The 24,438-nt window shown below is 37.9% G+C and overlaps 1 protein-coding gene across 13 annotated transcripts in view; it reads left to right on the top strand.

Moving 5' to 3' along the window:
* The window catches only part of tjp1b (tight junction protein 1b), a 132,375-nt gene that overhangs the window by 6,308 nt on the left and 101,629 nt on the right, over nt 1-24,438 (top strand). For 2 of the 13 annotated variants that reach the window (XM_079603810.1, XM_079603809.1), the window contains exon 1: nt 17,227-17,757. The exons of the other annotated variants lie outside the window; for them this stretch is intronic. In XM_079603810.1, the coding sequence (XP_079459936.1) occupies nt 17,660-17,757 (98 nt within the window). In that variant the 5' untranslated portion in view covers nt 17,227-17,659. Of the gene's footprint in view, nt 1-17,226; nt 17,758-24,438 lie in introns of those variants that run through there. 13 annotated transcript variants of the gene reach the window in all.

Genomic DNA, 24,438 nt, shown 5'->3' with positions numbered 1-24,438 from the left:
GTTCAAAGAAACTCTTTATTATAAATCACTGACATAAAAAGGAATGACAAGACATTTTGGTGTTCATCCAAACACACACCCCTTTTTCGTCTTGAATATGTTTTTAATAAATGGCCAATGGCAATATGGATAACCACTGTCCTTCAGTGCATGTTTAATGTTATTTTAGTTATGTTATTTTCTTGTTCCCTGGCGTGGGTACACTCTCTGCTTGGTGTTTGAAAGTGTGAATCACACCCAGTTCTTTGTTCTAATGGGTGGTATGAATCAAACCGATACTGGTCCGTATGGGTGGGCTTCTAGTTTCCCAATTTCCCCCACTTTAGGCACAGCCTAAAAATGGAAGTTTGTTCTCACAGTTTGTTCTCATGAAACGGGGTGAAATAATCAAGAGAAAGGGTACGTATTGTCCAGAAAAAAACATGTGGTTATCAGTGTTGGGGAAAGTTACTTTTAAAAGTAATGTTACAATATTGTGTTACTCCCTTTTAAAAGTACCTAATTGCGTTACTTTGTATGGAAAGTAATGCGTTACAATAATTCTGTGTCACTTTTTCTCACCTATGCTGGGCTTGCTTGTTTGTTTTTGAATTACAAAAAAAGCTTTAATTTTTGGCAAATCTAAAGGTCCTTTCAAACAGAAGTGAAATGAATAAGGATTTACTCGTACATGGTTATTTTGAAAAACAGAGACATTTCCCTTCGTTTACACGCAAACGGAGAATTCGCGTTTGCATGTAAACTGACAGTTTTAGGCAGCCGACGTCACAGTATGTGACTATTTTCGGGATTCTGACAGGCTAACATGGGCTTGAGCTTATCGTTACACTGACACCTACAGGTCTGGCATGCTCTTGACGGCATATACACAGGTTTGTGTAAACGAACACTTTTCTGAAAACTGACGATGTTATTTTTGAAAACGGAGAGGGATGAAATGTCCGTTTATGAAAATAGCCGTCCACGTGTAAACGTAGCCAAAGCCTCAGACTGAAGGAAATTAAAATTCACACCTGTACAGTAGAGGGCGCTGCTCAAACAATCCTTTCAGCTTTTCTGCCGTTCTGGATCGCAGAAGAATAGGATGAAGGAGACAACTCTGGCTGCGTCCGAAAACTTAAACAGCGGACTTGTTGCTTCGCTTCCTCATCAGGCAGTGTTTGCGCACGAAGGTACCTTACAAAACCGATTTGGGACAGACTTCTGAGGCAGCGTTTAATGATCTACAGAAAAATAGAGCGAGCTTTGGTGAAAACTAAGCTAATATTTACTTAGTCAAATGTATAATAGTAATTTCTCGCTAGAAATGATATCAGAAGTGGAAAACATTGGTCAAAATCGTACACTGTAAGCTAACATTGGATTCGGACATGCCTTGATGCCTCCCTACCTTGGAAAGCGTCCTCCGAAGGCAGTATTTTTAAGCTTTCGGACCTCTTACTTAACTCTTTGCTTACTCTTTTTACAGCCTCTTACTTCACCAATAAAAACTTTATTGTAAAAAGCTTATTCGTATGGTTGAAATGGATCAGGATCAGCAGCAAAGACATTGGTTCATAAAGTGAGATTAAGGTTTGCGTAATATTCTGTGTTTGCATTTTTAGTTTTTACCCATTTTGAGGAATACGTACTGAATCTGTTTTTGTGATGAGTAAATGATGAGTTGAGATGAGTTCACACACAACTTCTTTCCACTTACTCCTGATTTCTCTCAACATGGGGACAGGAGAGCTGTCAGGCAATAAATGGGAATACAAAAGCCCCTTTCACACAGAGATTCCGGAAAATACACGGATAATGTGACGCGGGATTTGTCCTGGGATCGTTTGATTTTGGTTAATTCACACTGCCAGTGATTTTCCGGGATCTGTGAGTGCGTTCACACACATCCCGGTAAGATCCCGTAAAGACACGTGACGTCATGATGAGACGTGTAACGTACGCGTCAAACATGTACACTAACCGTTGTGTACCGTTCCACAAAGCTGGCGAACGATCTCAGCTTCAGCGCGGATAGTGAGGAGCTCCTGGTCTCTGCTTCGTTCCAGTTTGCCGACATTTTTTCGTTCTTTCTTTGTTGATGACGAACACAAACTTTCTAGAGTTGCGCGATGGCAAATGCGTCATCACTACGACACACCCCTTACGGCATTGATCCTGGCTTTTGATCACACAGGACACGTTCCGGGACTGATCCCGGCAATGTTACTAGGTCCCTAACCCAGGATCAATGCCGGCATCAATCCCGGGACGTGTTTGCGTTCACACACACTGTAAAAAAATGTTTTCATTATTTGTAATCACAACTTTTTATCTTTTGTCAAATCAACTTAGATAATTAATGTAGTTCAGATAACATCATATTTTGAGTTTCTATTGATTAAACCAACCTCCTTCATTGCATTAACTCAATTTTTTAATTTCAATGAACTAAAATTTTTAAGGCAACCAGGTAACTTTCTTTTTTAAGTTAAACCAACAATATTTTTTTACAGTGCAGAAGGCACTCTGGCAATTTCGCGGTAATTTCCCGGGATCAACGCGCTGTGTGAAAGGGGCTAAAGTAACTTACGTTACTTATTTGAAAAAGTAACCCAGATATTTTGTTGAAAATGTCAAAGTAATTCACTACTTTACTAGTTACTTGAAAACAGTAATCTGATTAAGTAACTCGCTTTACCTCCCGTGTGGCTGGAGTATCTGAGACAACGTTCTGTCCATTTTTTTTTATGCAGTCCAGTAATTTTTTATGAAAAGTTTGTTTGAACATTTTATTACCTGGATATTTTAGGAAGGCATGGATTTACATTTAAATTAGGTCTATATCTTGTGTTACCTGCACTGTGAAGTGTCCTGTTGCCACGCGTATCAGAATTTTTGCCTTTGACTGTGAATAATTGCTGACATCACTGTTGCAAGTTTGCTTATCTCATCTCCCTTATGTAAACCGACTTCACCCGTCTGTGTAATGGGAAGACAGGGCATCTGTTTGTTACTTGAATACGGCCATAATTGGACACCACATCAAAGCTTCTTCTCAACCTTGTCTTTTAAGCGTGAAGAATTTTGACAAGCACCAATACATCATTTAAGGCCAAGGAAAGTGTGCTGAGACCGTAGATGTAGTATGCATGAGAGCGAGAGTAGGCAGTCGTGCATGTGAAGCTGCTTTATTTGTGGTGTCAGCGCGCTTTTAGATCAGGGAGACTAATAGCTGACAGTGATTGTGAGTGTGTGCTGTGTTTATTAGTGAGTGGGATGTGACATGAACAGCCTGCAGGGCCACTAGGAGAGGAAGGTGTGTGTATTTCTCAGGTGTCTGTACATGGTGTGATGGAAGACGAGGTAAAAATAGGAAACGGGCCCTTCGCCTAGCAAGTGTTGTGTGCACGATGGACGTTTAAATGTAAGAAATTAAAATTAGTTATGCACGATATATCGGCCACGATATCGGTATCGGACGATATTTGTTGTTATTTACTGTTATCGGCCCAATAAGAAAATTTGGCGGATATATTAAAGCCGATAAAGTAATGGATTATTTCCTTCATCTGAGACGCTTCAGATGCGCATTGTTCACCATGATGATTTTGAATTGCATTAAATATGATTGCAATCTCTTCAAAAAGGAAAATACAGTTAAGTGCAACATGCCCAGCACAAAATCTGTCATATAAGCCACATAAAATTATAATGAGAACATTATAATTGTGTGCTTGGGACATGGCTTTTAATGGTGAGACTTTTGTTTTTGTAATCAGGCTCTCAAAATTTGAATTTGGATTTAGATTTATGGGCCAATATATCGGTCATTGGCCTTCAAATATAAAGAATTATCGGTTATCGGTATTGGCCAAAATGTTCATATCGGCGCATCCCTATAATGTAATGAAAATTTAAGAAGTGCTGTGGTGTAGTCTTGCATTTAAATTGTCAGTATGAATTACTGATTAACCTTATCATACACACCACACCACAGATGGGACATTTCCAGAAAAAAATACTAATCAGTGTTTGAAATTCCACCAATAAAAATATTTTTTTTATCATGTTATATAGCATATATAATTAAAATACATAAACATTTCACTAGAATATGTTAAAAATATACATTTTAATAATTCAAACAGTTATAATTCTAATTAAATATGTATAAAATATATATATATTTGTATATAATGCATGTAGATACAGTATATTTTAAATGAATGACATTAAAATTATATTTTATTATTTATATAATATGCTATTTTAATTGTAGATTAGTCTTGGTATAATAATTGATTTTATATATATATATATATATATATATATATATACAAACAGTATATATCATTTAAATTAGAATCTGTTTATTTAATTTTATTATATATAATATTTTAGATTATAGATTTATTTTGGACTGTGATTGAAAATTCGGTCCCACTTTATATTAAGTGGCTTTAAGTACTATGTACTTACATTGAAATTACTAATTTGATACAATGGACTTATTGTGTACATACATGTTTTTACATTGTACTTATATTTTTTTAAATACCTGCATGTAATTACAGCTGTAATTAATGTATGTAATTACATTTGTAATTACAGTGTTGAGCCTTCCCTTACACCTTAACCCACCCTTAAACTTAACCATACCAGCACACCTGTCCCTAACCTTACCCGTATCACACCTCAATAGCAGCAAAAGTGTTTTACAATACAACATGAACACAATAAGTACATTGTACTTATTTTTCGATGTAAGTACATAGTACTTAAAGCCACTTAATATAAAGTGGGTCCGAAAAGTCTTTTTGATTTGTAATATAAAAGTATAATTTGAATATCCAAATAAACTATTTTAATTAAACATAAATATATTAAATCAAATATATGTATGAGATAAATGTGTTTGTATTACATAATATATATATATATATATATATATATATATATATATATATATATTGTATTATATAATTTTTTTTACAATATGTCTTTTATATATATATATATATTATACACTAAGTTTTGACTTAAAATGCAAATAAAATGTAAATAAAATGCAAAATGTGTGTGAAAAAAAAAAGCAATTCAAATCCCACTTCCAATTGAACTAATGGATTGAAAGGGCCTTAATTCTTATATTCAGAATTTTTCTGGTTAATGCACACATAGTTTTGTCCCCTGTAAAATCAGCTAGATCAAATCTTGGCTTGAAATAGAGGACGTGGGCTCACAGTGGGGGAGGACAGACATGGCGAAGACGTATCTCTGTGAGGTGAAGGCACGCTCAGGCGTATTGTTCGCTAAACTAGGCCTCCTTCATGTCTGACTGACAGCAAAGTCATCATGGACACGACAGCGCCACTGGTTTGACCCAGAGCTGCAACACACATCAAACACACAGTCACTGACGTGGCAATATGACAAAATCAGTTTGGGTCACACAAGTTACAGACAGACACACAAAGGAGCAGGACAGTTAGAAAACCGCAGACACTGTAACAGAACAGAGCAGAGAGGCATGACCATGGACACCATGACGGGAGCGCAGCATTACGGCCACTGTATGTAAGTACACGCTTTATGACAAAGAAGATGTTTTAGGTGCGAAAGTTCAAGGTTCGTTTGAAATGTGTAGGAAAAAGGAGAACGCATGAGGACAATGTTGAATATGGATGAGGAGTACGTGTACGGAATGCAAGAACATCTAATTCGTTATGATATTTTACATATATACATATTTATAAGGTAAAGTTATATAACCTATGCAATACCGTACATGCTATGAGTGAGTCTCTAAGTTGACTTTGATTTTCTTTGGGATTGATAAAAATTGACTTGGATAGATAAAGTGAGCCACAATCTGAGCAGATGTCTCTACGATGATGCATTGGCGCCTGGGGATTGTCACGTTTTACGGAAACTTGTGTTTTTCAGATAAAGAGTAAACACAGCTTTTAGCTAAACAATGTCTTTACAAATGTTGGAGAATGAGGCTAACAGGGCAATTTGTGTGTTTGAGTTGCTGTTCTCTGTGGAAGTAGGACACGTCCTGCCTCCAGCTGGACTTCATGACATTTGAACATAACTGTGCATATATTTTTTCGTCTTGTTTGCATGTAATGTGCGTGTGTTTGTATAGTATGTGGCTCATGGTACACTCTTAAAAATAAAGCTTAGAAAAGGTTTTTTTGTGAACCATTTTGGGTTATCCAAATAACCTTTCAGTGAAACTGTTCTTAAAAGAACCATTTTTCTTAAAGTGGAGGACATTTTAAAAATGAAAAACTAACCTGTTGTGTAAAGGAAAGTTTCCAAAGATGTTGAAGTTTCTTTGTGGAACCATCGATTCCAACAAATCACTTTTTTTTTAATTAACGTAAAATTAAACTTTGGTCCGGCAGTCTGTAATTTCAAATGGTAAAAAGTACAACAGTGCTTTTATCTGGAATCTATTCATTTATTCAAAAAAGCATTAACATGCCATTCATACACACAATGAGCTTGTTTTTCTAAATTAATTTTGATAATTTTGGGGGGGGAATCAGAGTCATGTGTTCAACCAACAATGTGCAGATCTCCATTATGGTGTCAATAAGCCTCTTTAAGTATCAGATCATTTGGTAAAATGTCATGCAGTTTGACTCGCCAAAAACATAATGATATCTATGAATTAATAATGTTTTTTCCATGCCATTAAATTGAACTATGGACCCTTTTCACAGTCTGTGATGATCCGTTTCCACAAATATTGACACTGTAAATCAAGCTAGTTTTTAAATCATAATACATTTATAGCACTATACTTTGACATATATTATATCGGCATTACATTTTTGCGTTACAACTGCAAATAGCGCGCCTTGTAGGATAACAGAGGCTTAGTTAGTTCACCCAAAAATGAAAATTATCGCCATCATTTACTCAACCTCAAGCCATAGGTGTATTTGACTTTCTTCTTTCAAGCCAAACAAAATGTATAAGTTATTTAAAAAAATATCCTGGCTTCCAAGCTTTATAATGGGAGTGAATAGTAACTGAGATTTTGAAGCCCAAAAAAGCGCATCCATCCATCATAAAAGTAATCCATAGGCTCCAATAAAGGCCCTCTGAGGTGAAGCATTACGTTTTTGACAGAAAAATATCCATATTTATAACTTTATAAACTATAATCACTGGTTTCCAGTAACAGCCGAACCCGAGTCTAGTTCCGGCGGAAGATTGACCTCTGACCTCTGAGCAAATTGGATATCTTTCTCTCTTTTGAGCAACAATCTCTTTTTTAATCGTTCAATATATTTTCCGCTTTTGGAAAGTCATATAAATGCAATGAGGGATTTTTTTCTTGGAAACCATTGAAATACAAAAAATTATATTTGTTGTCTCCATTCATAAAGTTTACCCAACTATGATGACTTCTGATTCTCAGACCCCTGGAAATACGAAAAGGGACGATTCTTGAAATAAAATTGCATAAAAGTTTTTCAAACCCATGTGTAACCACCATAAATACGAAGAGTACATTGGCACGTTTTAAACTAGATTTGTAAAGATTTTTTTTTTTTCTTGATCACGGGCAATCTTACTTGTCATTGACCCACAAATCTTTTCACACACTCGCTCTTGCAGAATAGAAACCCAATTGATTGATCACCAGATTAAGTTCTGGTGTTGTACGAGAGGATGTGGTATTTATCTGTTGAGCTCTCACTTTGTCTGTGTCCGTCTAATAGTTTTCAGTTTCTTGCTGACTTCGAGAAAGCTCACCATTCTAAATCATATAAGCCGAAGCCGGTCTCCACTGGACCGAGCGACCATAAAAGAACGGGGTTTGGCTGGGCTGATCCTTGACCATCAACATTAACTACTATAATGATTTCCAATTATAGAGTTCTGTTGTGGATCTAATGCAGTAAATTAGGTATGCTGTTAGATTAGGTTTTTGCTAGCGTCGTGTTTTTATAACGCCGCTTGCGAGTTGAAAGCTTTCAAACTATAACTTAATATTCAATGCCTGTGAGGCAACTGCAGTTGAGATACAGCATTACACAACGTAATCAAAGATGTAACCGTCTTCTCATGTGCACTTTGCAGATGCTTTGATCCAAGCGGTCCGCGTTCAGTAACATTTAATGCTACATTTCACTTCAGGCCCCTTTTTTGAGGCATTAAAAGCACTGTAAGCAGAATTCAAAGAAAAGTGAAACGGCTTTGTTGAAAGAGAAAGATTTTTGCTCATTTACAGGCTAATGGTCGAAGTAGCCACCATCTTACGAACTCTCACATGCACTTTGCCGATACTCTGATAAAAGGTCTGCTCTCGGTTATGATTTCATGCTACATTTCACTCCAAGGCTCTTTTTGATGTGTTACAACCACCATAAGAAAGACTTTGTCTAACAAACTCTCATGTCTACTGTGCAGATGTTTTGATCTGCGTACGGTTGGTTAAGAAGCATCTCATGCTACGTTTCACTTAAAACCTCTTTCTGAGGTGTTAAACCCAGCATCAGAATTGCAAAATGTTTGTTTAAAGAGAACATTTAGCTTTTTTATTAGGTTAATAGTTCAAGTAGTAGCCATCTAGCAAACCTGCATGCAGTTATTTTAGTATATTTGTATACTATTATAGTTATTAATCATATTTTGATTATCTTTTACTTTAATATATTCTTTTTTCATTTTCATTTTAGTTTAAGTTTTAGAACTTTTGTTATGTGTTTGCTTTATCATTTGTATTAATTATATATATATAATATATATATATATATATATTTTTTTCTATTTAACTATCATTTTTATTTCAGTTTTAGGTTTAGTCATTTTAGTTCTTCAACTTATTTTATTTCAGTTACTTGTCAAGACAAATTTTGTCATTATCAGAAACAAGAGTTACGATAGTCTTATCTTCCCTATTGTGACGTATATCTGTGTGAAACGGCTTCTTGAAGAAGAAGAAATGTTGGGCGGGACTTGATTTTGTCCATCGAGGATTGATTGGATGGTTGTGGTTTGCTATTGGTCGATCTAAAATGAGTGACAGGTTGTTCCGCCCTTATGCCAGTAAACACATCATCAGAGAAGATATGTCACGGCAAGAGGGAGGGGAAATTATTTTGATTAAAGATTATAAGGGCACAATTAAAAATATGATCTGCACGGATAAATAATTTATAAAAAAAATACTCCAATATTCCATCCAGAATTGTCCATTTTGTTTTCATGGTGACTTTAACCCCCCCCCCCCCCCCCCCCCCAGACAATTGTGTTTAAATAGTTGAGACTTAATTATAGCTGTTCTAACATGGGCTTTTATGTAGTTTATTCATATTTCTGTATTTGTGAGTCAAAAGGTCCTTTTAAATCGTTAACATTTTTTAAATGTAATGCCGGGTTCAGACTACAAGATATCCGCCTGATTTTGGCACGATCCATTTGACGTTGGGATTCGTGGTGATTTGTAAACGACAATACGCGCCGGGACGCAAGAATCGATCATTTTGTTATAGTGGATATTGACCAATAGGAGCAGCGAAGCTCTTCCGTACACAGCTTTCAAACATGCCGAAACAAAAGAGAGACGAAGGTATTGGTGCTGTTACGTGGAATTATGCAATGGAGGAAAGATTCGTGGAGCTATGGCAACAATACTCCCGTATTTATGATGTTTCGAGGGAAATACCACAACAGAGTGAAAAAAAAATGCTGAGGCTCTTCAGCAACATGGTGAGTGCATTTACTACTGGCTAAAAATAAGAAATAAATTAATTACAAAAACAAAATTTTAGTTTTTAGACAGCCCATACATGCTTTCTTTCTTCTTCTTTTTTGGCCTTTTCTGATGCCAAGACAGCCCGTGTAAAACACCGCTTCGGTTGCCATTGTTAGTTTACCTGTTGTCAGTCGCTAGTTCCGCCTTCTCGATGACATCACGCACACGGCAAGCGATGATTGGTCGAGAAGCAACGTGAAGTCTGACATGTTTCTTGTCCACGACCATTTTTTTACAGTCTATGTCCACGACACGACAAGATTTTAGGGGTCATTATTTTGGTCGGAAAAGACATTTAGCTTTTGTCGTGTAACCAGCAAACTTGTTATGCAATATAATTAAACATGTAACCATTTCTCTAACATGTAGCTGACTTTGCTGATGCTAAATCAAATTTCTAAACTTTTGGTTACAAATATAATGCTAGGCTGCGTTTTGCTTCACGCCCTTTTCCGCGGTGTAAAAAGCTAAATAATCTAAATATAATTACACATGGTTGTTTAATGTGCGAGATTTTTCTTGTTTAGTTGGATTGCATATCTTAACTGGTGGTGGAAAATACCATTAAACGTGAGCTTTTAGTGTCTTCTTTTTTTCTCTCTCAGAACTGCTCGTACATCCCAGCCGTGGTGAATTCAGTTCATTAATGGTTAAAAATAACCAGGCTGAAATCCTTGTCTGTCAGGTTAGCAAAGAAGAGGAGAGGAGAGGAGAGAGGGGAAGAATAAAGCGGCTGGGTTACGCTACAGCCGACGGATGACTCACCTCACAGCACACAGGGAAAAAGCACTGCGACAGCGCTGATGTGCAACTTGAAGTCTGTGTTTAAAGAGGAAAAAATTGTGTGTTGTGTTAGTTTTATGCGTGCATCAGTGTTGTTTGAATATGTTACTGCGTTAGCACTGTTTGAATTGAATGTGTATGGCTGTGTATGTGTGTCGGGATGGACGATTCACGCGCTCCCATGTGCATATGTTGGAACCTCCCTCTCTTGTGTCTCTAAGTCTGTCCTCTCTCCTGGTGCAGTGAGCTCATGTGTGAAGGACCGCCTTTTTTCTTTTTTTTTTTTTTCTTTACTTCATTTCTCCTCTTTGCTCGCTTGTGAAAAGTCATAAATCACGCCGCCCCAGCTGGAGAGGGTTCTTGCAGCTCGGGTCCAACCCTCCCTCCTTGGGGAACGAGCTTTGAATCATATAACCCGTTCCTGGACCCACATTTTTTCTGTTTGTGGAAGACCAAAGAAGGAGGGCACTCCTAACTTGTCCTATTTCACGGACACACACTCTCCACATCATGCTGGTGTAGATACCACCACACTGGGCTTGGGGAAGAAAGGTCCTTGACCAACTTAGATTGCTGGGTGTCCTGAAATAGATCTATGAATGTTTGAATTTGTGTCCTATATAGAGGGAATGAGACGGTGTCCCGTACAAACGTCTGTTGAGAGAAGGGCTGGGTGATATACTGAACATTCATGTTACATATTGCTGGATTTGTTCCAGAAACATTTATTGTTATTCTGGTTGAAAGTCTCTTCATGATAGCAATCACTAACTTAAGTGGTCTAAAATTATTTATATGTATATATATATATATCTGTGGAAGGCTTGGGACCATAAAATGTTCGTCCAATCATTGCCTTCGGTCCTAATGCAATGATTCGTTGTCCTTTCGATGTATTTTCATACCTTTTTTTCATATGTATTTTCAGACATCACACGCCATCAGCCCGTTTCATGCTATGTAGAGTTGTAGACAGACGTCAGTCACCGAGAGCCACAAACAAACAGCAGCCGCGTTTTACAGTTCCTCCTGAACCAAAACAATGAGCTTATCCCGCGTTCACACCATAACCACTGTAATGTGGAAGAGATGGAAACCCGTGACGTTATACTCGGTGCGGTTTGTGACTCAAATTTATGCATTTCAGTGGCAACACTATCAACACCGAAATGAGTCTGCAGCAGTCAGGTGGTGTAATTCAGTGCTCTTTAAGTTATTTATGTTCATTATTATTGTAATGTAGAGCTGTCATCGAATATTCTAAATTCGAATATATCTTCGAATAGTTTTAAAAAACTGAATTTCGAAGGTGAAAATTCATATTTGAATGTGGAAAAAAACAATAGTTTTACAGTCTATGGGAAAAACACGCCCGCGGTAACAGGCGCGGTTGTCTGATTTGCGAGTGGGCGCGCGCGCGCGCTGCCTGAGACAAAAAAAGTTGACTTAACGTTACATGGAAGATGCCAGAAAGTGCAGAGCCCAACTCGACCGCAGCAGAGAAAGTGATTTTAACCCCCCATTTGTTTATTGTTGTTGTTCATTTAAACCGTAATGCGCAGAGAGCATGAGGACGAGAGAGAGAAAGAGTGTCTGCGAGCGAGAGTGAGGTCTGCAGTCTTGGCCATTTGTTGATTTACCTGTTTTTGTGTAGTAATACGTTGTTGAATATGTTTAAACTTAAATGAACTACCTATACAAGTAGTTATGTCTCTTTGTATTAATTTGTCCTGTTATTGACATAATGCGCGTCATTGACAAAATGCGCAACCAGATGTTCGAATAGTTAGAATATATGTGTTTTTTTTAGAGGGAATATTCGAACGTCATTTTTGAGCAATTTTGACAGCCCTATATGTTATGTGCTTTGAGACATGAAGTAGTTGAACGCCATCTCACTTGACGGTTTTGTTTGCTCCCTGCTGTACGCGTTCATGTGTTTTGGAGGCGGCGTGGCTTTGAAGGCGCTCTGAAGGGAGGGTGGGATCTTATGCTTTCAAAGCTAGCTCGCTATTGCTAGCCTTTCTGAAAATTGCCTACCCTACCTTTAAGTAGCATTGTGAATATCGCTAGATGTTGTGTTAAAGGCCAAGGATACCACGGTCATATCTAACAATAATCGTTCTATGAAAAGTCTAAAAGACTATGAGAATAGGAAAGTCCACACCACAACTTCACTCTTAAAAGAAAACGCTTCAAATATGGACCCTTTTAAGGGTTCCCATCATGGTATCATTTTATGAATTTGGTTTTATTGAATTTAGTTTTAAATAATTTTCAATTGTAATTAAATGTTATGAATTAAACGGTTCATAAACATAGATTATCACTAGAAAATAACCAGTTAAACATGAAGGTATTATGCAATAATTTAAGACATTTCTTCTTATATAGAATCTTTTTGGCATAAAGGGATCTTTAAAATTGAGTTAAGAACCCTAGGGTTCTATATACAACCCCATTGAACCTTTAACAATAACAACACAGAGGTGTGTGTGTGTGTGTGTGTTCTTGTATATATGGTTTATGAGGACACAAATGACATGGGTATTACAACGTAAACATGATTTCTTTCTGTGTCCTCATAAACCAAATGGCTTAAAAAACATACTCAAGTTTTTTGTATTGGGTATAGTGTAAGGGCATAGAATATACAGTTTGCACAGTATACAACCCATTACGCCTATGGAAAGAGAAACCATTACGCCCATTACACCATTACACCTAATGTGTGTGTGTGTCTCTGTGTGTGTGCGTGCACGTGAAATGATAGTGCTGCAGTAAAAAGTGTCCCTGCTCAAGAAACATTAGGCCGCCAGACTGCAGAAACGGTTTTGCATGTCCTTTTAGCCATCAATATCACCAATGCAGAAATTTTACACATCATGTGATTCTGTTCTGCAGAATAATAGTAGACCAGTTGCACAAACGCCTATTTACACTGTGATCCGATACGTTTGCTTACTCCGCTGATATATATACACCATATATCATTTCATATATGTAATTTCTGGAACTCGAATACGTTTTAAAACAAAGCTTTAAATGTTTCAAGTATGAATTCCAGTACAAATCATTTGAGATGACAGAAATGTTCAGTCGCCAACAAGCTGTCAACGTCTCTTTTATGATTTTCAGTCACTAAAGACCACAGACTTGTATAAAAACATAGTTTGCCATCTATTTATTCTCTGTCTTCATTCAGATGTCATTGTTTGAACGCAAGCCCATTTTCTGCATGTCACGGATAATTGGTCTCCTTTGATAATTGGAGACGAAGCACTGGTGCACGATTCAGTGGGTTGACGGCGCCGGTGACGTCACCAACATAATTACAATCTACCTGCACAAGATTCAGCAGCAACTCTTTGTGTTTTATCCAGCCCATTATCCTGCACGTATCCGGCACAATCCTCGTTGCACATTACATCAAAAAAGATTTGCTTAAGAACTGGGTGATCTAACTTACGTGCGGAACGCTATCTTGATACTGACGGTGTAAGCAGCATTGCAGCCATGTCCAAGAATAGACCCTGGGTAAATGAAAATGGGAATCACTGCAAATTAGCTCTGTCTGTCTGAAAAGTAAATTATTCCCCAAACAGAATTTGGCCAAATTGAACATCCCACATTGAAATCAAATGAAGGAGGCTACATTCCCTCTGGTTCATTTCTAGCTATAGTGTGAGTGGATGTTGCATTGGTGTTTATTGCAGTGTCACGGCTGCTCTGTTTGTATTACATGAACATGCATTTTTTGATTCGGTAGCACTTTATTTTACAGTTATGTTCCATTGGACATACTTATTATAATAACTGTGTAATAACTACTAACCCTGAACCTACCCTTAAAACAAACCTAAAGCCATGTTGTTGCCTTATATTACCCAGTACTTTCATTGGTTAGAATACTGTAAATACACGTAACATGTATTTTGCATGTATGTGAACACAAATAAACCGGAGAAAACGTGATTGAATGCATTATGAGTGATGAATCCTATTGAAAATATTGAACGTTACAGATTAATAATTTTGCACTCCTGGCATAAATTAAGAAATGAATGTCACTGCAAACCAGATTTATCATAAACGATGGTCAAATATCGAAGCTTGAGTCTTAAATCTTTCTAATGATTCTCAGTTTGTCCAAATCAAGCAAGAGATGTTTTAATAGTGAATCTTAAAGCTACACTGTGTAGGATTTTCTCCCATCTAGCGGTGAAATTGTATATGACTACCAACTTAATATTACTTTTTAGCCCCTCCCATTCCTAGGGCGTTTTATCTCCTACGGTGGCAGTATTATTTCAAATCTGCCGGCAGTCGCGAGTAATCTCCCCCTCGCATTCGTCACGGTGCCACTGAGAGTAAAAACGCGAAAGGCGAAGCTTGAATTTCCAGGTATGTCCCTCTTTGGCTAATGTATTTTCAAGATGGAGGCGCAACACTGCCGCCATTCGAGCGACTCACTTAATTATAAATGGCAGATTCTACGCTTACGAGCATACTTGATTAGTTGGTAGAAGTAATTATTCATTAATGAGCACATATTTTGAAAGAACAAAGTGTTTTTTAATAAGAATCAACTTAAAAAATGACACAGTGTAGCTTTAAACAACAATAATCTGGGGCTGTCGGTGATCTTTGCCACGAAAGGGGTTAAATTGTTTTTAATGAATTGATTGAGGAATACCAAGAAGGTTGTTGTCTAACTATACAAAATGAAAGAGGAGGAGGGTATGAATGACGTCCCGGGTCACTAAACACCCGAGTTATGCGTTTAAAATATGATTTTCTTTTTTTTCAATTTGTGCTGATTATTTTCAACTATTTTGTATTTTTACAATAATTAACTTATTTGGTGGAATAATGATTTATTTAGATTATTTTCAATAACAATTCAAATTGCTTTTGAACATTGAACGTTTCACATTGTGCCAGAAACACTTTAGGCAAAACCCTCTGTTTGACCACTATAAGAGAGCATTTCATTTTGGTCATAGTGGGATGGTCTATTTAAGCACCTTGACACAGTTTTGTGAAGGTCATTGGGCACATATGCAAATCATTTTTGCAATGCATATAAATAATAGGGATGTAAAAACGATTTAAAGGGTGGTAGACACACATAAAGATATGCTTTCTAAGTAATGGTTGCTTAAAAGTTGCTTATTGCTTAATGCATTTTTACTCAACCTCGTTTACTTCCATTTACTTTCATTTTAAAGTGAAATATTCCTCTAAACCATTTCATATAGCCATGAAGAAATGTGTTTTAGTGTTATGCTCTTACCTTAACTGTATCTTTTTTAGCATTTAAAGGGTATAATACACTCATGTTCTGAAAAAATAATAATAATAATTTGCCCTCAAGCCATTTCAAACCCATATTGACTTTCTGTCTTTTGTGGGACACGTGACAACAAATTTCTTTCTTTTTTTGTACTGGTCACGCGTAATGAAAATGAATGACGACTGAAGGTGTCAAGCCTCAAAAGGACACAAAACAGAGGTCTGTATGTTTCGTGAACTATATATAAGTCTTCTAAGTCATATGACTGACCAAAATGCTTATAATTATTTATTGAGATCAGTCCAACTCATGAATGAATCATTCAGCGATTCGTTTCCCAAAAGCATCATAAGCCAACTATGGTTCTGCAAGTTCTGTCGTTATCAACATAGTTGATTGATTTTGTGTTTTTCCCATAACTATAGTTCCAATAAATCTTCGCAAACAGCTTTGCAAAACTGTGTGGTTTGACTTGCAGCTCTCTTAGTAGCATAGTTTCTTGTTAGCATGACGTGGACATTTGAGCAAAACAAGCAAGCTAACATGTAGTACAATACGTATTCTTTCATATACCAATGAACGAACGTGCGAATAAGCTCTAGTACGTATGAAGGAACCTATGATTGAATAAGACATTTGGAGATTAAGCAAAATAAAGAACAATAAAAGCACATTATTCCTCAGATGTCATGTTCATTATTTACAACAATGCATGATGCCTAACGCCCTTTATATTGATAAACCAACGTGGTTTGAAGATGTGCAACAAAGGTTTCTACGGTTTCAGGAAACTAGGCAATTTCTCCAATGATGGTTCTCCAAGCAACAGATTATGTTGTTGTGCAGAAAATTCACCCCAGATCATTATTGTGACGTGGAGAAAATTATTTATTAAAAAAGATTAATTCACAAGTAAAATATTGCATGAACAAGCCAAGGAGAGAATTGATACCGAAGATTTTTGGTGAATAACAACTTACATTTTACACACACACACACACACACACACACACACACACACACACATACACACACACACACACACACACACATACACACACACACACAAATAGTCATATGGACTAGTTTTTGCAATGTTTTTGTCCCCATTCTTTGTTATTGTATGGAAAAGAGTGACTAGTACATTATTCAAAACCTCTCCTTCGCAGAAAACCAGAAAGCCTTACGTTTATGGAAAATCGTATTCTTGACATTTTGTGCTCTATTACAAATTGTGCATACAAATATGTGAATGCTAATGATGACAAGATTTTAATTTTGGGTTGAGCTGTCCCTTTAAGTCACCCCCTCCAAACTCCACACACACACACACACACACACACATACACACACCTACACAGACTCCCCTAGCTAGCTACCTCACGCACGGACGCGTGGACGCTGCAGCGCGCGAGAGAGAGCGAGAGAGAGACAGACAGAAGAGAGAAAGAGAGAGAGTGAGCGAGCGAGCGCGCGTTCTAAGCAAAGTGGCAGCACGCGCGAGTGGCGGGAAAAGAATGCCCATCTCGTGACTAATAACGAATGGATTGGCGCGCTTTCCTTTCTTAGAGGTAATACGAGCAGACTGTCATTGTAGTGATGGGTGGCAGCGGCGTGCTCCCTCGCGGGGAGTGTTTTCCCTGTCAGTGCTGCTACTGCTGCTGGAAATGGCGCTGTGATGTTCAACAAGGAAGACGCAGTTGAAGCCGATGCCAGGGAGTAGGAGGAGAAGGAGGAGAGAATAAAATTGTTATTATTAGTAGTACCTGCGCTTCTGGTGCGGATTTTTGTGTTTCAAAAAAGCGGTGAACAGTACCATGGTGAATTACCAGAAATACATTACTGTAATGCAGCTGGCTCTAGGGGTGACTGCCATCAACAGAGAGCGTAGCCTGCCTCCCAGAAAACATATGTGGTGAGTATATATATATCTGTATGGATGTGTGAGGGGGCTATTCGGCATTGCAGCTTGCTGGGAAGAGAGACTTGTCATGTCCATTGACTTTATAACCATGTCAATTTTACATTTGGATATTGAAATCTTGTTGACGGACCGCATGCAGGCTACATGAGCAAAGTTTGAACCAAGGCGTGTGTGTTCATAAAGCTTTTTTGTGTAGTCAACCTACAGTAATCCTGTTCACTAGTGTCATTTCATTCATTCATTCACTCTACTACAAACCCAAGCATGTATGTTACATCATTCATATGTGTATGTCTATCTATACTATGTGCACTTTCAAATTAAATAAAAAGTTAAGGCATGGACGTGTGTTTCTTTGCATTGATTTATTTGTGTGTGTTTTCTGTCATTGTCACTGTGTGTTCTTGTTAAGTTCCTCATTCATTTCCATTCACAATGGGCACTCGTGTGCCTCCTCCAGCACTTCTCATTGTGCTTCTGTAATGACTACAGGATTACACTTTGAGTTGAATGGACGACACAGCCGTTAATTAACTTGTATTGGTAGCTATCTCCATCTTCATGTGAGATAAGCGTGAATGTCACCTCTAGACTCACCTCAGGTCAGTAGGTTTTCGATTTTCACAAGGTCAATTTTACAAAAAACAACATACACCGATGCTCGTATCCTCTCCATAGGTTTTCAATAGGATCCTGACCTTCTTGATTATTGATTGGAGATTTTCTTTAATCTCAAACCTTTCAATATACATCTTTGGGCCACGATGATTTTATTTTTCTGTGTCAGAGCTGGATATAATCACATTTCATTCTCATAATTACCATGTTCCAGTGTCATCTCCTTCTGACATAATCACGTCATTCTTTTTATTACTTTGCAGTCTTGAAATAAACAGGAAATTGGAGTGTATCTCGGAGAGGCTAGCAATAGATCGAATTTTAAGTTGAGAAATGTTGATTTGTCATTAGGACTGAGGGGTTTTCAGTGTGTTCTCTGAGCTCGGCATATATATATATATAGCAGATTTACTCGGCTGCTAAATAAAGATTATTTATTGGCATTTATGGTTCCATGGTGAATTTTTAAGATCCAGGGAACCTTTCCGTTGCTCATAAGCCTCTTTATAGTGGAAAAGGTTCTTTAGATTATTCAAATGTTCTTCACAGAAGTTCTCACTAAAAAAGGAGTTCTTTTAAGACCTGTTTACTGAAAGATTATTTGAGGAACTAAAACATTTTTTCTATGGCATCACTGCGAAACCCCCCTTTTGGAAATTTTATTTTTAAGCATGTATGAGGTTAATGGGGCAAAAAGATTCTCTGTGGCACACGCCAAAAAATCAAAGGGATTATAGCGTGAATGTGATAGAAAATGCTCTAATGTAAAGTAAAACATGCAATTAGCATAACAAACATTAGGTCTTTGTTGTGATTGCATTGGGAAAAAAAGTATCCAAATGTTATCCTTAAAGTGCTTTTAGTAAAGTTCTGTTTGCAGATGGTCGCTCGGTAATGATTCAACAGCCGTAGGCATTTTATGCCCCTTGGGGTCAGTAAAGGTTGCTAATTTGAGTGTTGCATGCTGGGTAATTCATTTGTAACTAATTAGGAGCAAGTTGAGAGTACCCAGATTTTTCATCTTGTTTTCATTGTCATTAAGAGTACCCCTGGCTCTTGTAGCAGCTTGCTCTCTCCGTTAGGTTTATTTTGTAAGATTTTCCGGTTAAATTGAGGTCAGCTTGTTTTGCTTCATGTCAGCACACCGCAATAGTTGACGCTTAAAGGAGAACCGAAGCTACGAGGAGCCACGTGTGCTACATCAGAGCAACAAATCAACCAAGCAAGTGAATGTAATTTACTGTCGAGATTAGGTACTTAACACAACAAGCTCCATATAACTATAAAACTTGCCCAATCCACATAAATCCAGAATGATGATAAGGCACCTAAACCCTGAGCGATATCCCTACGATGTTTGGATGTTGGTACTCAGCTTGTTTGAGTTACGGTTAATTATTCATGGATTTTAAAACATGACATCGCTCCAGTTTACAGGAACGTTCTCACCTCACAGCTGTTGTGGGATTTGCGTCACATGTAAACAAAGTGGCATTACAGTAAATTGAACTAACTGATATAAAATATTTAACTCTAGATCATTTCCAGGTCACATTTCACCCCATATCAAGAAAAGAAAAAACTACAATAACATTTACATTTATGCATTTAGAAGATGCTTTTGTCTAAAGCGACTTGCAAAAAAAGAACACAAATTCATTAAGGAGCCAAGAATATTTGTATTTCAATGGTTATTCTCATTACAAAAATAAGCATTTTAAGGATTTGAATAATATTTCAATTGGTCACAACAAGACCGTTGGCCATTTTGTTTCCAATGGCAAAAATGGTAATAGGTCATTTTGTTTTCAGCGTTATGGTAATTAAAATGGTTAAAATTGAATTTGCACTACGGTAATGAGAACTAGGAAGGAATCATAATGCATTGCAAGCATTTTAATGGTGCTGAAAATAGGCTTAATTTCCATTTTTGTGAGATAAGTGTGAGTGTCTTCAAATCCTTGTTTTTGTTTTTGTTTTCGGTATAAAATGTGTCCCAGACATGTTGTTAACAGCTTGACAGTGATTAGTTGCTGGGAGAATTGTGGATATCATATTTTGCTTACTATAAAAGATACTCATTAATGTTAAACAGTATCTTTTACATTGCTACTTAAATACTGTAATACAAAATGCTTTTTATTTTATTTTTAGATAAATCTTACATTTAAGACATTTAAAAAACAAATGATTTTTTTGTTGTTGTTTTTTCAAGCATTACGGTAATGAGATTACATTAAGAAAACAAGAACTGTGGAGGGAAATTTACCTCAATTTACCAAAAAGTAATGTCACAATGCAATACATCTGTCAGCTACATCTGTAAATACCAAAGCAAACTAATCAACAAATGAACAATAGGTGCAAATCATAGCCGCATCCATGAAAAACCATAGAAACTAACTCAAACCCAGGAAACAGAACTAAAACGCACCCAAAACAGACATAAAACATGGGCTGTGTTTGAAATCCCTCCCCCCCTATACCCTCATTCACTAATCACTACATTTGTCCACTGTATTGTCCACTTGAAGGACTGAATAAAAACATAGCAAACTAGCAGCAATGAAAAGATATCGAGGAAACTAGCGTGTATAAACCTCAATTAAACAATTTAGAAATCAATTAAAAATGTATAGCTGTATGATATTACCCACATTGCACCAACGGTTTGGAAAATGGATGGATGGATGATTCAGCTGCAGGCGCCATCTACTGGCGGGACGCGGGAATTCATTCGGCACAACCCTCACAGTGCATTATGGGTATTCTCTAGCCGTTGAGTCTACATCAGTTGTAGACTCGTTATTGTGGTGCATTTTGGGGTTTGAATGAGTGCACTAGACTAGATAACGTCCACTATGGTTTTGTATGTCCCCTCAAATAGTGCCCAATTTAAGGGTATTGGGAACTAAAATAGCGTTCATGTGCAATTTTTGATATTGGGGTGGAATATTACCCAGATATGTTCTTGACAGTCATTAATTGAAAAATTGCATACTTAGTACGAAAGAGCATTCACAAAACTAGAGACTTTTCTCTGAATTCTGACCAGAGAATGCTTAAGAATTTCTCATCTTTGAGAGTTGCTACATTCGATTTGTTTCTAGGTGAGCCTCCCTTCCTGTGGTTAAAAATCTGTCCACTTTCACCCAGAAGACGTCAGGATCAATCCAGGAAAAAAGGTAAAAGGAGAAACATATAGCAGAAATTAGTTCTCATGAGGCAAGTGAAGATTGCTTTAAAGGACCCTTGTGGATGATAATGGACAGGCAACATGCTTCGGGTTTTTTGCTGTAGGCTATAGGATATCAAGCGATTGCCTCAAATATGTAAATGTTTAGTAACTTGATCAGTTGACTCTGTGAGACGTGACTGTAATAAACCACATCTCATTTATCTTTAATCAAAGAAAATGTCAGATGCCTCTACAACCATGGAGACAAACTCTCTGTCAGGGCTCTGCATTTCTGGCCACCCTTAGTGTTCATTACCAGAGATTTAATGGAAATGACATTTCTAAACCCTTAGTATCGCCCGTGATGAGCGGAAAAAAGGGAAGTTCAAAGAAGAGTCTTGGAAACACAGCAGATGGTCTACTTCCCCCGCAGTCGTACAAACTATTCCAGAGCTTAGCTTTAACCTGGCGTAATGAAATAGGCGACAGTTGCCCACCCCGAGGCTTCTTTACACGTGCTTTTTAGCATTTACACACTCTTTTTAAACGTGAGCCAAGTGTGCGTTTGACTGACGGAAGCCACAGAGTTCAGAAGAGGCATCTCGATCACGTTTCATGCTAATCTCTAGCTTTCCCCGCACGATTTTCACCCCTCCTCTCCAATAGACAAGAAAAGCACTGATTGAGACTCTGTAAGCACCTCTCCTCCAACAAGCCAAATAAACGTCTTCGCCTTCCACTTTCATCCCCATCCAGAGTGATTATTTACTTCATTAACGGTTGACGGTTGTAAACCAAGAGCCTGCTAGCCCTCTCTAGTAGCCTCGGCGGGACACACACGACTGTATTTGTTCCTGGCTCTCGCTTTGGTGCCCTTGGGCTATACTGTGCTGGCTGAAGAGAAAATCATATTAACGTTTTGTGATAATGGCAGCAAAGATAATTTTGATGTTAGTCGTAGTGTGGTCAGCATTGCCTATTTGTGTCTAAACTGTTCTGACTTGGGGCCCAATGTTAACGTAGATATTGACTTGCTGATCAAGCAGTATCCTTTGCTTCTAGATCTAATAGCTAGAGGCACATGCAGTAGGAAGAGGTCGGTGGACCGCACAAACTAGCCAAGTTGATTATAGACTTTTTCGAAGGCTTTTGTTTTGTGGCTGTAATAGATTACCTGGACACTCAGTTGTAAATGGCTGCATATGAAAGCTTAGGCAGCTGCTCTATCAGGCAATGATCAATCGAAATTATCATTTTAAAACTGCACTTTGGTCTGAAACTTTCAATGTATGTAAAACAAGTACTTCTTTGTACAACTGTGTTGCCTCAATTGGCATGAATTGTTTTCTTCTAATCTACACCCAGATTTCTCTGTCAGATTGATTACTTTGCGCATGTTAGCTATAGCTAGCTACTTGATTGATAACACTTTTGAGTTCTGTCCCAATTCTCATACTTGTGCGCTATTCTATGCTGTTTTGTAGTATAAATGGTGTGAGTAGTGTGTTCACACTGAAAATTCCAAACAGAAAAAGTGCACTTTAAATACCCGGATGATGCACTTATTTTACCGAAAAAACAAAGTGTGGAACGTTGGACACTTCATGTACTCAACTGTCGCAGCTTTAATTAAGTATGGGAGGGGGAGGGGCTGTCAGACTCTGATGTTGAAAGACAAAATAAACGTATACATAGTGCATAAGTACATATTTTATAAGTGCATCATTTGGGACACAGCTTTAGTTCAATGGTTTAAAGATAACTCTATCGTCCCCTTGTGTATTGGAATCTGCTCAAGCCCAAATATAACCGGTCCTACTCAACCCGCTCCGAGCGGGATTCGAACCGGAGTTTTTGGCATGGGAGGCAGGCTGGCTAACAAGGACGCAGCCGCTACCATGCCCCCTGAGGCCAGGGGAGTGAGGTTAACAAACAGCTCTTACTGGCTGTTACATTCACCCCCCCCCCCATCCCCCCACCCCACAAACCTTACTCCCGCCCGGGTCACGGCACCAAATGCAGCCGGTCCTACTCGACCCACTCCAAACTGGGTTTGAACTGCAGTCTCCGGCGTGGGAGGCCTTGAGGCCAGGAGAGTGAGGTTTATATTTCACAGCTCTTACTGGCCTTCGTCCGTTACACAAAGTATACTTTAGTTTTTGACATGAACGCTTATAGCGCAGGGGTGTCAAACTCAGTTCCTGTAGGGATATCCAACTCTATAGAGTTGAATTCCAACCCGATTCAACCAGCTAATCAAGCTTGTCGATTTTACTAGCAGCTTCCAACCAGGTGTTTCGGAGCTAGTTGGAGCTACACTCTGCAGGACAGTGGCCCCCCAGAAACTGAGTTTGACACCCCTGGCTTAAGCCCCAGGTATATTTCATTCTCCGTATACTCCTTGGCTGTGAGCTTAGAAAGACGTGTTCGGCGTGTTTTCAAGCTCTCAAATCACTCTCACATGCGTCGTTGTATGTGCACCATACTGCATACCCTTAAAATTTACATCACACAGACCGTTGCAGAACATGGATGGCCGCAAAAAAAGCAAGGTGCATGTGAGCGCTGAGCGTACAAAGTATACGTGGTTAGAAATGTACGTACTCCGCATGTACATTACGTGCAGTACATAATATACGCCAATTGCACTATATGCATACCCTAGCATATGCATAAAAAAATTATACTTGGGGTTGTTTCACGTCATAGCTCAGAGGATAGTCACTAGTGTATCTCTGTGAATGTTTTTCTGGTGTCAACCAGCTAATTAGCATTGTAAAAATGTAAATTGCTTGTGGCTTAAGCATGATTAGCATTTACAGATCATTAGATTGACTGAAAAATATGTAGAAAAATGGCTGAATTAATTTGCAATG

Source organism: Phoxinus phoxinus (genome assembly GCF_949152265.1).
Source record: "Phoxinus phoxinus genome assembly, chromosome: 25".
Lineage (NCBI taxonomy): Eukaryota > Metazoa > Chordata > Actinopteri > Cypriniformes > Leuciscidae > Phoxinus > Phoxinus phoxinus.
Note: the sequence above shows the minus strand (reverse complement) of the source record. Positions and strands in the feature narration are given on the sequence as shown.